Below are 18,495 nucleotides of genomic sequence, written 5' to 3'. Positions count from 1 at the left end.
GTGTCAGGTATCGGCCAGGGAGAGCCTGACCCTGCGGGGTCCCCCCAGAGGCTGGAACTGACGCCACTTCCCTTCACGCCGGCCACCCCACAGCGCCCTTCGCACAGGCCCCTCCGCTCCCCGCCCGGCCTGTGGCGCTGCGTCCTGATCCCACGTATGGCGGACACGCACCTGTGCCCACTGCCTTCCTTGCCCACAAGCCCACCGATTCCCAGCAGCTGGAGAGCGAGGGCAGAGAAGAGAGAAGGCGGCCGGTACCCAGGCCCCGGGCTGGGAGCTTCACGCACATGGTCTCCTTCGGCCCTCGCCACGTCCCCGCAAGGGGGGCTCGTTCGCCCCTTTCGCATGTCGGGAACCGAGGGTCCTGTTGGGTCGCTCCCGCGGACACCTCGGGCGCCCGGCCCTGGTCTCAGCCCCAGCCGCGGCCGACGGGTCCTGGGGAGCTGAGACCCGGCCCGGGCTGACAGCGCCCCGCATCGCGGTGTGGCATCTTACTACTTTCCGCACCAGCGGCTTCCCTGAAGGGATGGCGCCTCGCACAGTCGCGAGCAGAGCCCGGAGCCTGGAGGCGCTAACCCTCGGCTGGGCTCCCCCTCTGTCACACCCCTCCCTTCCTCGCGCCCTCCTCCTTGGCCTGCCTCCCACAGGAACCGTCCGCACCGAGGTCCTGGCCTCAGGCGCCGATTTGGGACAAACCTCACTTGGCCAGTTGCGGGAAAAACTAGGGTTGGGACCGCGTTGAGTCCGTGACACCTGAAGAACGGCGTGCGTCACACGGCCCCGGAGCCTTCGCCACTGACGGCCGAAACCGATGGAAGACGATGGGGGTGCGGGAGAGCGGGGGTTAAAGGGCGCACGGGACAACCCCCACGGCCCCTGCACCCCTTTCTGCGCGCGCTCAAGTGAGGCTGTGGGTCAAGGCATGCCTGAGCAATCGGCGAGTGAGGACGTGAATCCTTGCGAGTAAGTTTTGGAACTCGTCCTCGACAGTAGGCGCCGTGCCCCTCATGAGCACCGCGGCGTGCGGCAGAATCCGAAGCAGGCTCCAGACCCCGAGCTGTCAGCCCAGAGCCTGACGTGAGGCTCAAACCCACGAACCACAAGATCATGACCTGAGCCGAAGTCGGACGCTTAACCGACTGAGCCACCCAGGCGCCCTGAAAGACCTTTCCACTTGGTAAAGATTTCTAGGTAGGCAGGTTTTTGTTTCCCTCTCTCTCGATACTTTAAAATACACGCGCTTGTATTGTTTCTGTCAAGAAATCGACTCTTCTAAAACGCATTTCGTTGTCTGTAGGTCAACGTGTCCCTTTCCCCTGGATGCTTGGAAGATTTTGTCACTGGTTTTCGACAAGTGATGCTGTGTGCTGCTGAAATTGTCATAGCTCCTGTGCTTGGGGTTCGCCAGGCTTCTAGCATCTGTAGATTCATACTTTGTAGTAAATTTGAAAAGTGTTCAGCCATTAGTTGTTCAAATATCCTTCCTGTCTCCCTTCTCTCTCTTTGGAGACCCCAGGTGCACATATCAGGGCACTTGAGGTTTCCATGGCTCACGCGCTGGTGTGCATTTCTCTAAAAAATCGTTTTGTTTCTAATGTGGCATCGTTTCCAGTGCTGTGCCTTTGAAGCACATCCCTCCTTTGCCATTAATACATCCAGGACACGTTTCATCTCACACATTATAGTTTCCATCTCCAGGAATTTGATTTTGGTCTTTTTAAAATATCTCCCTTGGCTCGACTTAACTATTTGAACATACGGAATGCAGTTATAAAAACAGTTTCAGTGTGTTTGCTAATTCTAAGATCCGTGTCACTTCTGGGTCTGTTCTGCCTGGTTGATCTTTTCCCTTATTTATAGGTTATATTTTCGTGCTTCGTTCCATGCCTGGTAATTTTTTATCTGATGGTAGACATTGTGAAATTTAAGCTGCCGGCTTGGAGACTCTTAAGGCGAGAAGTTGGGGCGATCGTCGGGCACATTTGCTTTCCATACCTCACAGATGATTCTTATTTATTGTCTCATATACAGTGTCTTGAACACCATTGTTTCTTTTTTTTAATACTTATTTTTGAGAGAGAGTGAACAGGGGAGGGGCGGAGAGGGAGAGGGAGGGAGGGAGGGAGGGAGGGAGGGAGGGAGAGAGAGAGAGAGAGAGAGAGAGAGAGAGAGAGAGAGAAGCCGAAGCAGGCTCCATGCTGTCAGTGCAAAGTCCAACAGGGGCCCCAAACCCACAAACTGTGAGATCATGATCTGAACTAAAATCAAGAGGCAGACGTTTAACCAACCAAGCCACCCACGTGCCCCCAAAACCTTTGTTTCTTAGTTCTGTTTGTTTCCGGCTGTTTCAGGCAGGAAGGTAAATTGGCTGGAAGTGTAAGTCGTGGGCAAGCGTATTGTGGACGGCTGTCAGCGTGACTCACACCTTGCCTGCCCCGCCTTCCGTGCCAGGGACCCACGTTCCGTAGTGTCCAGAATAAACGAAGCGAGGTCATGGCAATGGTCATACCTAGAGCATCCTGGAAAACCGTTTCCAGGGGAATGCCCCGGCCAGAAGCATATTCAGAGGAGTGACAAGGAGAAAGGGGCACTTGGGCCATTTTTGAAGGAAGAACGGTTAAATTGAAGCAAAAGGATGTTTGGCCGCCTTGGGGGACCGCGTACCCTTTATCTGTCGGAAGGGCGAGTGCAGACAGGTCGAGGGCCTGCAGGTGAAAAGTCAAGAGACCGTCATTAGGTACGCGGTGACCATCCCATCTCTGGAGGCCTTGTCGTGTGGCCGTGGCTTCCTGCCTTCAGGATGGCTGCAAGGGCTCCACCATCACGCTTGGGCTCCCCAAAAGGAGGCTCTTTCCTGAGAGCCTGGCGCAGGGACTTCCGCTCACGCCTCACAGGCCAGAGCTGCGTCCCTGACCACCGCCACCACCAACGGGGTGGACACAGCCCCCTCTGAACAAACCTGCGTTCTGCCGGCATGGAAGGGGGAGCGGATGTACTCTACGCGCGGGACGAAGGGGGCAGGAACGTACGTCAGAGGGGGAGGGGACGTACGCATACGAGGGAGGGGGAGGGGGAGGGGACTCTGCATATGCAGGAGGAAGGGGGAGGGGACGTACACGTACGCGGGAGGGGGAGGGGACGTACGCCTGCGTGGAAGGGGGAGGGGACTATGCGTAAGCAGGAGGAAGGGGGAGGGGACAGACGCGGAAGGGGGAGAGGTCCCCAGCCGTCCTCTGCAGGAGGGGAGACCAGGGGAGCAGGCGTTGGCAGGACGCTTTGGGCAGGGTTGAGTCTGACGGCGTGAGACAGGGGTGAATCTTCCCAGGAGGCAGGTGGAGTCAGGGCCCGGAGCTCCAGAGGCAGAGCGAGTCGGGGACGGTCTCGGGTCCGGTTACTGTGTGGCTAGAAGTGGAGGCAGGGGGAGAGGATCAGCGGAGACGAGGCCGGGGGCCCAGGCCGGGGGGGTGACAGCACGTGCAGTGGCCGCTGTCAGGGCTGCTCCGTGGACCCCGGGCGTCCGGAGACCGTCTCAGAGGCGCGCAGAGTTGAGACCCTTTCCCCGGGGCACTGAGACGTGGTTGGACCTTTAAACTGCGTCCGCTTTGCGCGGGTGGTGCGTAAGCAGTGGCGGGTAGACACTTGTGGAGCCTCAGCGTGCGTCAAGGCAGTGCCACCAACCTGCCGTCGTGGTCACCGCACGCTTGCAGTGAAAGACAGTGTAACATTTTTTTAATGCTGGTTTCGCGTAAGCATGTCCTTGATGAGGCTGTAAAAAGCACTGACCGGATGGGACCCTGAAATGGGAAGGACGCACGCACACAGCGACTTGTGCTGCATATCCAAGCATAGTGGTTGTGTCCGGGAGAAGCACATGTGCAGTTGTTTGAGTTGTGAGCCCAACAAGTTGCTTTTTTTATGACACGCCATTTTTTACTTGAAAGAATGACTGACAAACTGTGGTTTATTTAAACTTGCATATTTGGGGGGCGCCTGGGGGGCTCAGTCAGTGAAGTGTCTGACTTCGGCTGGGGTCATGATCTCATGATTCGTGAGTTCAAGCCCCACATCAGGCTGCTTGGGATCCTCTGTCTCCCTCTTTCTGTCCACCCCCCTGCTTTCATGCATGCGCGCGCACACTCTCTCTCTCTCTCTCTCAAAAACAAACGTTAAAAAATAAGTAGATAAATTTGTGTATTTGGCAGATATTTTTGTAAAAAATGAAAATGAACCTGTCACCTCAAGGAAAATGATAGTATTTGCTGTCAGTGATACAATTAAAGTTTTCTAGTAAGAATGTGAATTTTGGGAAACTTGTGTCCACCACCATGGTCTTGACCAATACCTAGAAATGTTTCTGATGAAATATGCCATGGTATTAACTAGCAAGTCAGATTTTTAAAATATCATGTATTCTAACGTGGCAACATTTAGATCTGTGTGATTTGATGAACCAGTATTTCCCTAGTGATCAATACATTGTGTTCCAGTCATATATCAGTAAAAGGCCCATTCAAAGTGTTAGACCAATCTGTTAGAATGTAACATTCTGAAATACTCATTGATACAGTTTTTATTTTTACATGGCAGTTGACCTTAAAGAAGCAACCACTTGTCAGGGCGCCTGGGTGGCTCAGTCGGTTAAGTGTCCGACTTCGGCTCAGGTCACGATCGCACGGTTCCTGGGTTCGAGCCCCGTGTCGGGCTCTGGGCTGATGGCTCACAGCCTGGAGCCTGCTTCCGATTCTGTCTCCCTCTCTCTCTGCTCCCCCCTCCCTGCTCACACTCTATGTCTCAAAAATAAATAAACATTAAAAAAAAAAAAAAAGGGAGAAACAGCCACTTGTCAAGATTTAGGAAAGCATCAAAGATTAACATCCACAGTGATCTGAGAAAAAACTTCTCCCTCCTCCAGCTACCTGTCTGTGTGAGGGCACATTTTCTTCATATACCTCAAGTAAAACAATATATTGTAATCGACTGTGTGCGTAACAGATGTTAGAATCCAGATGTCTCCTATGAAGGCATTAGATAGATTTTCAAGAATACCAAAGTGATTCAGGGATAACTTGTCTTTTAAGAAGGTATCTTACGTGATCGAGAAATCTCCGGCATTTCCAGTAAGATCGGAACCAAGGCAGGACTTCCCAATCTCTCTACCACTCTTCAGCGTCGTAAGAGATACCAGCCCGTTCCCTTAGATGAATCAGAGGCAACTAAATGTGTGAAGAAGGAAAAATGACGTCTTTTCAATTCTGTGATAGTTCACCTGCAAAAGCCCAGTGGGCCAGTCACAAAGCTAACTGAAACAGTAGCACAATTCAGTGAAATGGCTCACCGCGGTGCTGACATACAAAATCAGTCGTCCCCGTATACGTAAATAATAAACGGAAGTCGTAACGGTAGAGCGAACCCCCTTTAAATAGCAACAGAAGACGATTAAAGACTTAGGAATAATTTTAGTAAGTGTACAGAGTACAAGTACATGCGAGGAAAATTTTAAACACCCCCCAAAGACACAAAAGCAGGCTCAAACAAATCGGAAAATGCCCCCCGTTCTTGGGGAAGATGACTCCGCGTCACAAAGATGTCCGTTCTCGTGAAGTTAATTGATACATTTAACGCAGGCCGGATAAGAAAACCAGCAAGCTGTTTTGTGGAGTGAAGTAAGTTGGTACTAAGCTTCATGTAAATACCTGAGCATAGCCTAGAAAACACTGAAAAAGTGTAAGAGAGGAACAGCCTTACCAGATACTAAACCCTACAATAACGCCTCTATGATTAAAATTGCACAGGACTGATGCTTAATAGACCGCTGGCCAGTAGAATAGAAGAGAAAGCCCAGAGTTAGATCCAAAGGTGTATGGGAATTTATCGTAGGATAAAGGCAACATCTTAGATCACTGCGCTGTTAATAAATGTGGATGGACAAACAGCCATTCGGACAAAGATCAGATCCCGTAGCGCACGCCCCACACGAGAATAGTTTCCAGTAGGTTAGGGATCTAAATGTAGGAAGTGAAAGCATGAAAACATCAGGGGAAAACACGGGTGAGTTTTGGTGTAGGAAATGGCTTTCTGGAACTCCATAAAAGAGCTTGCTGGTATTTTAAGAACGATGGTGGTAAAAGAAAAGATTGATGAATCTGACTCCATAAAAACTAAAGTTCAGTCGCCGTATGCAAAGCCAGAAGACGGCACCAACCAGGAGACCATATTCACGACAAGGACTTAATCCCTTAATATGTGACGAACTCTTGAGTATTGAGAGGCAGAAGGGCGCCTGGGAAGCTCAGTAGGTTAAGCGACCGACTTCGGCTCAGGTCCTGATCTCACAGTCCGTGAGTTCGGGCCCCGCGTCGGGCTCTGTGCTGACAGCTCGGAGCCTGGAGCCTGCTTCGGATTCTGTGTCTCCCTCCCTCTCTGCCCCTCCCCTGCTTGGACTCTCTCTCCCCCAAATAAATAAACATTCAAGAGAAAATTGAGAGTCAAAGGACCAAAATCCCAGTAGGAAAATGGGGAAGGGACGGAACAGATAATTCACGGAAGGGCAGGATCCAAAACTGGTCCTCACACGTATGTGACGGCACGCTCCGCTGGCCGAGACTGGGGGGACGCAGGCCTCTCGGACACGTTGTGGGAACGCTCGTCGGCACGCCCCTCCCGGGGGAAATTTGGCAACACCCAAGCCTACGACGGCACCTGCCCTGCACCTGGCAGTCCCTGGGACGGGTGTCCTCTGGGCGAATTTGCAGGCGCACTTCCTCGCAGTTGCCGGAAGACGCACGAGCACAAGGTGGTTCTTTGAGGCGTTGACATTGCCCAGCGTGAGAAACACCTGCACGTTCGCACGTGGGCAAGTGGTCGATGAGCCCCGGTACCTGCGACCCGGGAATAACGAGGGCGTGCGTTCCGGGACCTGCTGTGCGGTGAGGTGAGCGAAAGCCCGGGAGTGTCTGAGGTACGCTCCTCTTCCCGGTCCAAAGGAGAGGAGGTAAGAAAACGACGCGTGTACCCGCTCCTTTGGGTGGGAGAGAAATACAGCAGGGGTGAAGCAGAAACTTCAGAGACCGGCTACCTGCGGGAGCGGACGGGACGGAACGCTGGGAACGGAGCGACGCTTCTCTGGCTCTCAGAGCCGCGGTCGGCGGTGAGGGGCTGTCCCCGTACTTGTGGGGTTGTGTCCCCGGAAGCTTTGGGGTGACCAGTGTGGCGGTATTTATGATAAGCTGCGCGGCGTAAGAGACGCTCGCTTGCTTCACTAAGGCGGGAACCTTGCACCACGAGCGAGGCGCGTTGCCAGACCCCCGCCGGACGGGGCAGAAGACTCTTTTCCGACCAGAGAACAACGAGGGTTGTTTGAACCAGGTCCTGCCTCTCCAGAGCACCGGGGTTTTGTTTGTTGTTTAAGGATTTTATTTTTAGGCGACCCCCGCGCCCAACGTGGGGCTCGAACTCGCAGCCCCGAGATCCGGAGTCTAATGATGCCCCGGCGACTGAGCCAGCCGGGCGCCCCAGAGAGCTCTGGTTCTCAGCGCTCGGTAACCATCCCCTTTTGTCCTTTCGAGTCCGTGCAAATGAAATGTTTACGGCACCAGAAATGGCCACTTGTGCTTCTTCCCGAGGTTTCTTTTATAGCTGGACGTCCTGGCCAAGTTTGCAAATGTCCAAATGGATACTTTGCACTTCATCTTCCTCACGATCTTGCGTGTCACCCACAGACGCAGGTGTGAGGCCCCGGGAGGCCACCGGAGACGCCGGCCGGGCGGGTCCCTTCACTGCCGCCTCCCCAGACCCTGGGTGGCCCACGCGTATCTGTACTTTTGGCTCCACTCGTACGTGCCTGGGCGCTTCTGCCCCTTTCCATCCGCCTTGGGCAGGCGTGGACGAGCCCGGCTTGTCTCGTTTCAGGGATGACTATACCTGAGGAGGACGCGGACGTGGGGCAGGGCAGCAAGTACTGCCTCGTGGCCATCGGAAGACTCCAGGTGAGGGAGGACAGCAGGAGCGGGTGGGTGACTGCCCCCAGCCCTGCGAGCCCAGCGTCCTCAGGGCTCCGGGCCCCTCGCCGGGCAGGGCGGAGGCTGGAGGTGGGAGAGAGCAGGGACGGCAGGACGCCAGCCCCTGCCGGCGACCGCGGGCCACAGTAGACGTGGCTCGGGGGACGCTAGCCTGTCGCGCTCCTGGCTCCCAGGTCTCACCGCCTTCAGACACGTGGTTGAGAGGCGTCATTCACGTATCCACGTGTGATAAGCATTGCTTATTCCTCACAGTGGTGGGGGGGGGGTGGAGAGTGAAGCCTTGCAAAGATTCGCTCCACAAGCGTCTACTGTCCAAACATCTGACCCATCCCGTACAGCCATTTGCCATCCTGAGTCAGGGGAAGGTGGGGAAGGGAAGAGTAGGAACACCTCTGAGCACCAGCTGCATACCCTGTGAGATTGCAGGGGATCCGTTGTTCCCACTGGCCGGTGGGGAAACTGAGGCTCAGAACGTAAGGTGGCCCAAGCGTACAATTAGTCGAAGGCGAGGCCAGGACGCTTTGAATGTTAATTTTTTTTTTTAATGTTTATTTATTTTTGAGAGAGAGAGACAGACAGAGCATGAGTGGGGGAGAGGCAGAGAGAGAGGGAGACCCAGAATCCGAAGCAGGCTCCAGGCTCCGAGCTGTCAGCACAGAGCCCGACGTGGGGCTCGAACTCACGAACTTCGAGATCATAACCTGAGCTGAAGCCAGACTCTCAACCGACTGAGCCACCCAGGAGCCCCTAGAATTTTCCTCTTTAGAGGAAGAGGCAAAGACATGAGATATAAAAAAAAAATTTTTTTTAACATTTATTTATTTTTGAGAGAGAAAGACAGAGTGTGAGTGGGGGAGGGGCAGAGAGAGAGAGAGAGGGAGACCCAGAATCCGAAGCAGGCTGCAGGCTCCAAGCTGTCAGCACAGAGCCCGACATGGGGCTCGAACCCACCGACCACGAGATCGTGACCTGAGCCAAAGTTGGGCGTTCAGCCAACTGAGCCACCCAGGCGCCCCTTTGAACATTTCAGACCCGCTGTACCGATGACACAGAAGCATCTGTGACATTAACTCCCCGTGGGTTGTTCCCAGTCTCTGCCTCTCCTGCCCCTGTCCCTGTCTCTGTCAAGACCACCTCAGTGCGGATCCCTCCTTGCAGGTGACCAGCTCTCCCGTGTGCATGGACATGAGCGGGGTGTCGGTGCCCACGGAGTTCTTATCCCGACACAGCTCTGATGGGGTCATCACGTTCGTGGACCCCCGGTGCATCAGCGTGGTTGGCTACCAACCCCAGGTACGTAGCTCGGGGCCCGTGGCGGGTGGCTAGAGATTCACCTGTACTTGAAAAGCCCTTCTGTCCTTTGTTCGAGATTCAGCAGGACGACGGTGTAGGGAACACGGCATAGAAATCCATATTCCTGCCGGGAGAGAGGGATGTCCTTCCAAAGCAAGGAAGGCGTTGCACACGGCCGGCTGCACGGCTTAAAATTAACCCTTCGCTTCTGGCCCTCGCCATCCCGTCCGTCTGGCTGAGTTTTCACAAACCAGAGTCAAGATGCTCTAGGGAAAAGGGGCTCTCGGATCCGTTACCTTGGATGATCACGAAACAGGACATCTCCTTCTTGGGAACTTAACAAAAACATATTCTCAGTGTCAGGACTGAGAAGCCTTGAGGAAAGACGTTCACCTAATTTTGCCTAATCCCTTGTTACTGAAACGTACTGGGGACCTTTTGTTACAGGAGCATGTTGTCCGATCTTTGTCCCAGACCTTTTTTAAGAAATATCAGCGTCACGAGAGACACAGAAAGGCAGGAGAAGTTATTCTAGATTAAGAGAGCCCAAATACAAAACGTCACAGTCTGCAGTGGCAGAGCCTTCCGTGGGGCCCCAGGCTGGAGACACGTAGCCAGAAAGACGTCTGGGAGATAACTGAAGAAATATCAATATGTGTGCAGTATCAGTGGGGTTTTTAGGCGTCCTATGGAATATTCATTTTGTCGTCAGATGCCATTTTTTGAGATACACACTTCAGGACAGGTGTCATTCTGTCTGCTGCTTCCAGATGATTTAATAAGAACTTTTTCAGGGTGTGTGTGTGCGTGTGAAAGATGTTTCGCTTCACATATTTTCATATTTCTCATTCGTGTACTTATGTTTCCATACGTGCAAGAGAAAGTGAAATCCGCAGACGTGACAATCTAGGTAAAGGACTTTTCTATAGATTGTAATGTCTCCCGAAAGAAAAAGCATTTAAAAGAAGAAAGAAGAAGACCTCGGTTCTAGGAACGAAATCTGGGATACGCTGGTGTGGCTCTTTCGCTTACCTGTGATTTTAGAGCCGCCAACCAAATTCAAATACTGGAACCATTCGGACCAACCTCCATCTCCAGATTCTTGCAAACTTGAGGTTCTTGGGCGGAATCCAGGGAGGAAATGAACTGGTCCCCGGATTCCCCGTAACCTCGGACGGCGGCATGTGCCTAGCCAGACCCGTGCACCCGCCGGCACCTTCCAGGAGCATCTAGATGCCTCTTGGCGCGCAGAGCGGACTTCCTCCCCCCTGCCAGCTCCCGCTGAGGCCACTTGCTGGTTCGGGTTCCCATCAGTGGATTAGCTTCCATCCTTTGCCGCCTACGACACGTCCCACGTCCAGCTGGACCACTTTCCCACAACACACAGGAGCTGCCTTGCGACGGCTCATCTTCCACTGGCTGGTTTTGCGGCAAAACACGCTCTGGTCTCGGGTCGGTGCTGGGTCCTTTGGATACAAGGCAGACGGTGAAGGTAGACGGTAAACAGCCTTCACAAGTGCAGTTATCTCACACTCCAGCGTGCGTGCGGCCACAAGAGAGTGCCGCTGTCCACACCAAAACAGTTCCCGTTTCCGTAGGCAGCACATCCGTCCTTGCCCTGCCATTTGCTTTCTTTTCATGCTTTTTTTAAACATTTATTTTTGAGAGAGAGAGAGAGAGAGAGCACGAGCAGGGGAGGGGCAGAGAGAGAGGGAGGCACAGAATCGGAAGCAGGCTCCAGGCTCCGAGCCGTCAGCACAGAGCCCAACGCGGGGCTCGAACTCACGGACCGCGAGATCACGACCTGAGCCGAAGTCGGACGCTTCACCGACTGAGCCACGCAGACGTCCCTCAAGTTTTTAAAACATTTTTAAATGTTTTAAAGCGTGTTTATTACAGTTTGCCTCTCCAAGGCGAACCAGTAACATCGCACTGGGGCTGCTGACGGAGGGCCTGAGCCAGATGCGGAAGGGGTGCCGAGCGAGCAGAGGGACAGAGGTGGGCACGGGGGGGACCCCCCGCGTCCACTGTCCCCCTTACGACGCGGTGAGCGGAGGGACAGGGCGGAAGGGGATGCAGACGGATGCTTCTGCAGTCGTGCGTCAGTCGTGGGGGGCGGGGTTCTTCACGCTTGTCTCTTTATTCAGGATCTCCTCGGAAAGGACATTTTGGAATTCTGCCACTCAGAGGATCAGAGCCACCTGCGCGAGAGCTTCCAGCAGGTACCGCCGGAGCCGGCTGCTGACATGCGGCCCGGGTACCCGTTCGTCCCCGCACCTGCCGGGCAGGTCCAGTGAGGAGGGCGGACCCAGCCGGGAGCCGTGACTGGCAGAAGGGCAGAGGACAGAGAGGCTAATAATGTGCAGGGAGGCGGGGGGCCGGGGTGAAGGCTGCCGAGGCCACGTGAGGCGTTCGGGCCCCCACCCCCGCCCGAGTCCCCGACGAGAGTGTACGCGGGGCAGCATATTCGAGATGGTTTTGGCGGCCGGGGTGCAAGGAAGGCAAATGTGGGGGCACCTGCCTGGAGGGGTGCCCTGGGAGCTGGACGTCCAGGTGAGGGGTGCGGGGTGGGGAGGGGCCTCAGGACACCCCTGACGGCCTGCTGACGCCCCGGGAGGGGCAGGGCGGGGGAGACAGACTCAGGACGCTCTGGGAGCCTGGGAGGAAGGCGCCCCCTCGCTGGCCCGCCGTCCGCTGCCTGGGGCTGAGCACCTGCTCCGGTGGGGCCCGGGCTCCGCGGGAGACCTGCGCCCTCAACTTGCTGGCCGCTTCTGCACAGTCGCGGGCACATCTGGGGACAGGAGAGGGCCACTCGGGAGCAGGGGCTCCTGAGACCACAGGGTGGATGCGTGGGAGCCAGGTGTCCCAGCGCTCAGCTGTGGCGGCCGGGAAGAGGTTCCTCCTCCCAGGCCGCGGGCGTCCCAGCCCAGGAAGGGAAACCGCGGGTTTTCCAGGATGAGGGCCTTTGAGTTCCGTCTTTAGGGAGAATGGCCGCTCGCCGCGTCCACCGCCGAAACACCGCTCCATTCACGCCCCGTGTCGCCGTCGGGCAGGTCTCGGCTCCCCCTCCCTCCACCACTCCTCGCAAACACCGCCGGATCCTGCTTCTCCAAGAGCTGGGCCCTTGCCTGCCTTCCCTCTTGCTGTCCCCATAGCGTCTCCCCAGCGACTTTGTCCAGGTGACAGCACCGACTGTGGGCGCCCAGGCACCTCGCACGCCCCTGCACCGCGCCCACAGCCCTCGGGCTCTCCGAGCCCGCCCCCCTGCACCGCCGTGGCCCCACCTGCACAGGCCAGGAACCCAGACAGCGTCCTCCCTGCTCTGGCTTTGCTGCCACACCCAGCACTCACGTCATGTTCCCCCGGGACGTGTGCACAGCTGTCCCCTCTCCCTCCGCTCCTTCCTGCCCGCCTCAGCCAGCACCCCCCTCCCCACCCACTCTCACTCTCTCCATTGCGGCCGCAGCCTTGCCGGTCTCCCCGCTCTACTCCCCGCTCCACACCGCTGAAGACGCAAATCAGGCTTTGCCGTGGCCTTATTTACCCTTGCCGGTGGCTTTCCATCACACCCAGAATCAGATCCGAGCTCCGTGCCACGGTCGCAGGCTCACGTGTCTTATCCTCACGGGCTCACGCCACGTGGTCACACGGGTCTTCGGGTGCTGTTCCCCACCTCAGGGCCTTTGCACATGCTCCCTCCGACTAGAATGCTGTTCCCGCACTCTTCCCAGGACCGAGGTCTTCTTACTGATTAGGCTTTAACTCCTGTCCTCTCAGAGGTGTGGTCAACGGCCACCATGCCACCCAAGAAAGCCCCCACCCTCCTTCTCTGCCCTCATTTTTCCTCCACAACAGCTGATCCAGTTGGTAATTGTTTTATCTATTTGTCCCCTGATTGCCTTCCCCCCATTCCCTCTCTGAAACATAAGCTTCCTGTGGTCGGGCTCCACGTCTGTGCGTGTCACCATCACGTCCACCACGGAGGTGGAGCTTCCTCCTGGGTGGGTGGCTCTTGATAAAGTCTGAATGGACCGCGATCCGTGGCAAGTGACTTTCATTCCGGGAACACGTGAGAGGAGAGGCTGAAGCGTGTTGCCCGAGTCGTCCTCATGAGACGTGTTCGCCGAACCCGTGGAGATCGTTCTACACCTCGCGCTGGGTCTGCTTCCCTTTTCCGGGTCTGTGGCCACAGAGCCTCCCTGCCCGGTTAGTGACAGAGCCCTTGTCGCACACGATCTAAGGTAATCGTCAGCCCACGGGGTGTGTAGGCAGCCCCACTTTTCAGGGCGGACGCCAGGACTCAGAGAGCTTCGGCCGCTGGCCCCAAGTCACACAGCACGGCGCTAACCGGGGGGTGAGGCCGCCGTTGCCAGCCCATCCTGCCTGTCACCACATCGCACCCAGGCCTCTCCGTCCGACAGCAGGCTGACATGACCCCGCGGATGCTGCTGGAAGCCGGTGGTTTGGGGGCAGAAACAGGAGGAATGTAACACCCGACCCCGCGCGGCACCTGCTTACGGACCCCTCGCCCCGGGAGCGACCAGCTCACCGTGCAGGCAGGAGGCGAAGCCCGAGCCACACCTGAGGGCCGGCGGCCCTGCGGTCACCGCTCGGCAGGCCACAGCCGGGCGGCCACGGGGACGTCCTGGAGCGCTGGCCTCGGCCCCTCGAATGTGTTCTTTGGGCTGTGGCCACTGGCGGCCAGGCTGGGGGACAGATGTCGATCAAAGGAAGCGGCTGGTTTTTCCAGAAGCGCAGAGGGGGCTGTGTCGGCCCACGGTCCGCCCTGGAACTCTGGATTTAAACCGAAGTGTGTGAGCGGCCCGGACGTGAGACCTCAGGGGGCCGCCAGGTTCCTGAGCGGTTTGGGTTTGGGGAGGCGCCCGACGCAGGGGCCCCCAAGCTGCGTCTGCCCTTGGCTCTGCTCTCGGACCCTCGCCGGGTTACAGGTCCCCAGAGGTCAGGCGGAAGTGTGGGACCCCGAGAGACCCGGGGCCAGGACCCCGGCCCCCTCTGCTGTCCGCTTGCTCGCCGTGCCCGGTGGAGCACCGAGTGCGGGGTGGCGGGGCTGTGGCCGGCCTGCGTGGTCCGTGCGAGCCTGGCAGCCGGACTCAGCGTGCACGTCGATGCTGTACGTCCGGGAGCCCAGCCCTGTCTCCGTCCAGGAACCCTCCGTGGACCCCACGGCGTCCTGGCGACCCCGTGCCTCCTGAGCCTACCGTTTTGAGACGCGACTCGGCCTGCTGGGTCTGGTTACCGCCGCTGACGTACCTGTCCTGGGACAGGGGCTCTGCCTCGGCCTCAGAGGGTCATGAAGACACAGCGGGCGGTGGGGGCCGGGGGATCCGGGACCCCCTCCTGCCTCCGCGCTGCTCCGTCAGGCCCTGGCGGGATGTTTAACTCCTTTGGGGCTCACTGTCCAGATCCACGCGGTGCTGTCGTGAGGGCCACGCGAGGTGGCTGGTGTCACAGGCCGAGCCAGGAACTTGGCCCCGGGGAGGGCGGGGGCTGCCGGCGCCCTCCCTCCGCTCCTTCTCCGGCTTTGCACCCGGGCGGTGCCTTGGCTGGTGTTTGTTCCGTGGAGCTAAAACCTCTCCCCCCATCTCGGGCATTCGGTTAGGAGACGCACAGCAGCTGCCTCAGGGAGCCACGACCCGGGGCTCAACACGTAGGAGGTGGCTGCCCTCTTCCCCGTGTTCTGTGCAGATTCAGAGAGTCTCCCACGGGACCCCCTCAGCGTGCCGGCCTCCGGGGCACGTGGCCTTGACCTGTGGTCCTGTGGGGAAAGAGCCAGCTTCCTGCTGGGACCTGCTGACGGGCAGTGACCCCTGAGGGTCGGGGTCTTGCCTGACCCCGCGTCCGCCTCCTCGAGCTCGGTGCCAGGAAGGGTCACCGCCCCCCTGGACATTGGTCTGGTTTCTGGATCACTCAGGGTTTCCCACCAGGGCATCCAGCCCTCTCAGGTTTCATTCGTCTGGGTTCCCCAGGGGTGGTCGCTCAGGCGCATCAGCCCAGGGCGTGGGGCCAACAGACCCATCAAGGAAGTTCAGATGATGTGCCGGCTCTGTGCGAGGGCAGGGCTGGGGTGGGGGGGGGGGGGACTCAGGTCACCAAGAGGTCCCTGTCCCCAGGCTGTGCACAGACATCCAACCAGGAATAAAGTACAAGTGAGGGCAGTTAAGGAAGAGGGGTCGGGCCCTCTGCGACCCTGGGACCAGGTCCCCGTTCTCATCTCTGATCACACTCTGGTCTCGTGGTCAAGCCAGCCCGGCTTCCCCGGGTCCACAGCCTTCTCTGTCCCGACCAGCCCCAGGATCTGGGGACACAGGCCCGCGGAGAGGCATGCCCGTCCGCCTGGCTTTGTTCCTGGGCTTTCTCCTGTTTATGCCGTAGCCGTGGGAGCTGGTAGCAAGGGCCGTGTGAGCACGCTCACAGCCCTGTGTCTCTGCTTGTGCACACATTGTGCGTGTACACGGAGCACAGGAGCGGGCACTCGTGGTTTGGCAGTAAGACCTTGCTTCCCGGCCGAGCTTCTCCCCCAGAGTCGTCTGATCTCCGGCAGCTTACTTAACTTGTCCGAGACTCGGTATTAAAGCCCTACCCAGAGTGAGACCCACCTTACCAGCCTCCTGTGAGGACGTGCGTTTGGAGGTAGTTTGGAAGCCGTGCCGCAGCGTAAAAGCAGTAACAGATCCGCGCGCGCACAGATAACGCACATGAATTTATCGTTTCGTTACACTTCCTCCCGGAGGGTATACCTGACCCGATTAGCAGCGTTAAACGGAGCTTAAGGGTTTTTGTAATGCGAGGTGGGAAGCAATAAATCCACTGCTATGATGTAACTCTACACCCGAGTGGGATCGTTTCTTGGGGGGGGTGGGGCGGGGACGGGGTACCAGTTGCAAACCCAGAGTACCCTAGCAGCCCAGGCGAAAAGGGAAACACTTGGCTCATAGAGTTTTATGGCCCGATTTGGAAGAGCTGAGAAGTCCTGGTAGAAGACAGGTGTTTCAGAGAACGTGACAGAGGACAGTGCCTGCTTCAGGGGGAGAGGCCCCCTCGGCCCAGCCTTGCTCTCTGGCCGTCCCCTCGGGCTGTCTTTGCCGCGGCGCCCCGTTCTGAGCCCTGCCTCCCCCTGACTTCCTTCCTCCTCCGAATGTTTCCTCAGGTGGTCAAACTGAAGGGCCAGGTGCTGTCGGTCATGTACCGGCTCCGCACCAAGAACCGGGAGTGGCTGTTGATCCGCACCAGCAGCTTCACGTTCCAGAACCCCTACTCCGACGAGATAGAGTACGTCATCTGCACCAACACCAACGTCAAGTACGTGCTCGCCACGCCCCAGCCCTGCTGGGTCCGGGTGCCCTCCCCGAGTCGAGGGCTGGTGACCTTACCCCGGGCCCTTTCCCCCCCATAGGCTCCCCGCCCCTGCAGCAGGCGGTCGGTCCCTGTGGGCCCCTCACTGCGTCCTCTGCCACCGCCATGCTTCCGTCCCCCTTCCCTCCAAGGCCGAGGGACGTTCCCTGCTCCTGGCAGCCCTGCTTCTCGGCCTCAATTCCGGTGCCCTGCTCCCCAGGCCTCCCTGGTTCCCTGCCTGGTGCGCCAGCCGCCTGTGCCTGGTTTCCGGGCCCTTCTGAAGCCGGGTGGGGGAGCGAGGCTAAGGCCCTGGCAGCTCCAGGGCCCCGGGGCAGGGGGCTGGGGTGGCGCTGCAGGGACACTCCTGCTCAAGGCTCCGCAGTCCCCGGACCACCCCCGGCTTCACCCTGTACCCCACGCGCCTTGGCACGCACACCTGGGCCCCGGTCTGGACACCCGGCTTCCTGTACCTCGAGTTGGGTGTCACGTTACTTCGCAGCCCTCGCTTTCCCGTCTGTGCAATGGGGCGATAATGCCTCTCCCCTGGGTTGCTGCGGGGAGTCAGTGGGGCCGGGCTCCCGGCCGGGACCAGGTCATGCCTCCTCCCTGTTATTCTCGAGGAAATGCAAGGTCAAAGAAGCAGCGTGAACAAAGGCCAGGGCAGTCCCAGCGTCTGCGGGCACTACAGCAGGGGCGCGGGGTGAGCTGGCAGGGGGGAACAGTCCCTGAGTGCCCGCGCTGGCCAGTGGCACCCCTGTCCCATTTTCCCCGGCTCCGCACTGAGCTGGTGGGGTCTGCTCCTCCCTCCAGCTCCTGACGGCCGTCCCGGTGATGCCGCCCCCAGGCAGTGGCCGTGGCCTCCTGTCTCGCTCACTCAGTGCTCTGGCCCCATTGTGTCCCCTGCCGGCTCCCTGGATTGGGGCGTTCCCCTCGGAGCCCCCCTCGGGGCGTCCTTCCGGGGAAGCCCCACCCCGTGCCTGTGCCTCAGCCTCAGCCCCGCTCCTCGCCCACAAGGCACAGAGCCGGCCGGGCCGGGCCACCCGCTCGAGGTCCCTCCGGGCGGCTGACCTGGGTTTCCGCGTGGCCTCCGCCCGGCATGTCTGTCAGGTGACCTCGGGTCCCGCGTGCAGCCGGCGTGTGTGAAGCAGGCGGGCGGGACAGCGAGGCGGAGCGGGCCCGGTCGGTGGGGTGGGGTCCGCCTCAGTTGCCGCAGACGGTGTTGGGGCCGCGGGATCCCCTCTGCCACCTGCCCGCCGTCCGCTCTGGGGCCCTGGCGTGAGCCGTCCTGCTGGCTCCTCCCGGCTGCTTCCTGCCTGGCGGTGAACCGAGAAGCAGGGCCCGTGCACAAACCTCTTCCCGTTGGAGGGACCGAGGGGCTCAGCGTCCCCTCCTCTCCTCCCGCTCCTTCCCCCTCCGGGGCCCTCCCAGCGCATCCTCTGTCTCCCGTGGGCCACACTCCTTGTCCACCCCTGCCACGGGCTCTTCCTGAGACTCTCGGACGGGCACCCGCTTCCTGAACATTGAAGACCCCGGGCTTTCTGGTCTTCCAGAACTTTCTCTGCCCAGCTCTCTGTCGGGAGCCCCCCTTGGCCGTCCATGCCGTCGTAACCCCTCACAACCTGGCATTTGCTCCCACTTCTGTCTGGCTTTCTCTGCAGCCACGGGGACGGGGCGGGGGACGGGGGGGGGGGGGGGACTGGTGTCAGCAACTCGCTCTCAATGCCCTCTGTCCCCGGGCCGAGTGACCTCCTGCTCTCTGTCCCCAGGCCGTGTGGCCTCCTGCCCTCTGTCCCCGGGCCGTGTGGCCTCCTGCTCTCTGTCCCCGGGCCGT

The 18,495-nt window shown here is 58.5% G+C and overlaps 1 protein-coding gene and 1 long non-coding RNA gene across 3 annotated transcripts in view; one reads left to right on the top strand and one right to left on the bottom strand.

Annotated features, from left to right (window-relative positions):
- Positions 1-18,495, top strand: part of ARNT2 (aryl hydrocarbon receptor nuclear translocator 2) — a 110,227-nt gene that overhangs the window by 67,970 nt on the left and 23,762 nt on the right. The window contains exons 8-11 of the mRNA XM_049614354.1: positions 7,909-7,985; positions 9,177-9,311; positions 11,459-11,533; positions 16,480-16,631. Of these exons, the coding sequence (XP_049470311.1) occupies positions 7,909-7,985; positions 9,177-9,311; positions 11,459-11,533; positions 16,480-16,631 (439 nt within the window). The remainder of the gene's footprint in view (positions 1-7,908; positions 7,986-9,176; positions 9,312-11,458; positions 11,534-16,479; positions 16,632-18,495) is intronic.
- The window catches only part of LOC125910829 (uncharacterized), a 901-nt gene continuing 794 nt past the window's right edge, over positions 18,389-18,495 (bottom strand). For both annotated transcript variants that reach the window (XR_007454184.1, XR_007454187.1), the window contains exon 3: positions 18,389-18,410. This is a non-coding gene — a long non-coding RNA (uncharacterized LOC125910829). The remainder of the gene's footprint in view (positions 18,411-18,495) is intronic.

This window comes from Panthera uncia, assembly GCF_023721935.1.
Source record: "Panthera uncia isolate 11264 chromosome B3 unlocalized genomic scaffold, Puncia_PCG_1.0 HiC_scaffold_2, whole genome shotgun sequence".
Taxonomy (NCBI): Eukaryota; Metazoa; Chordata; class Mammalia; order Carnivora; family Felidae; genus Panthera; species Panthera uncia.
This window is presented reverse-complemented; position numbering and strand designations above follow the sequence as displayed.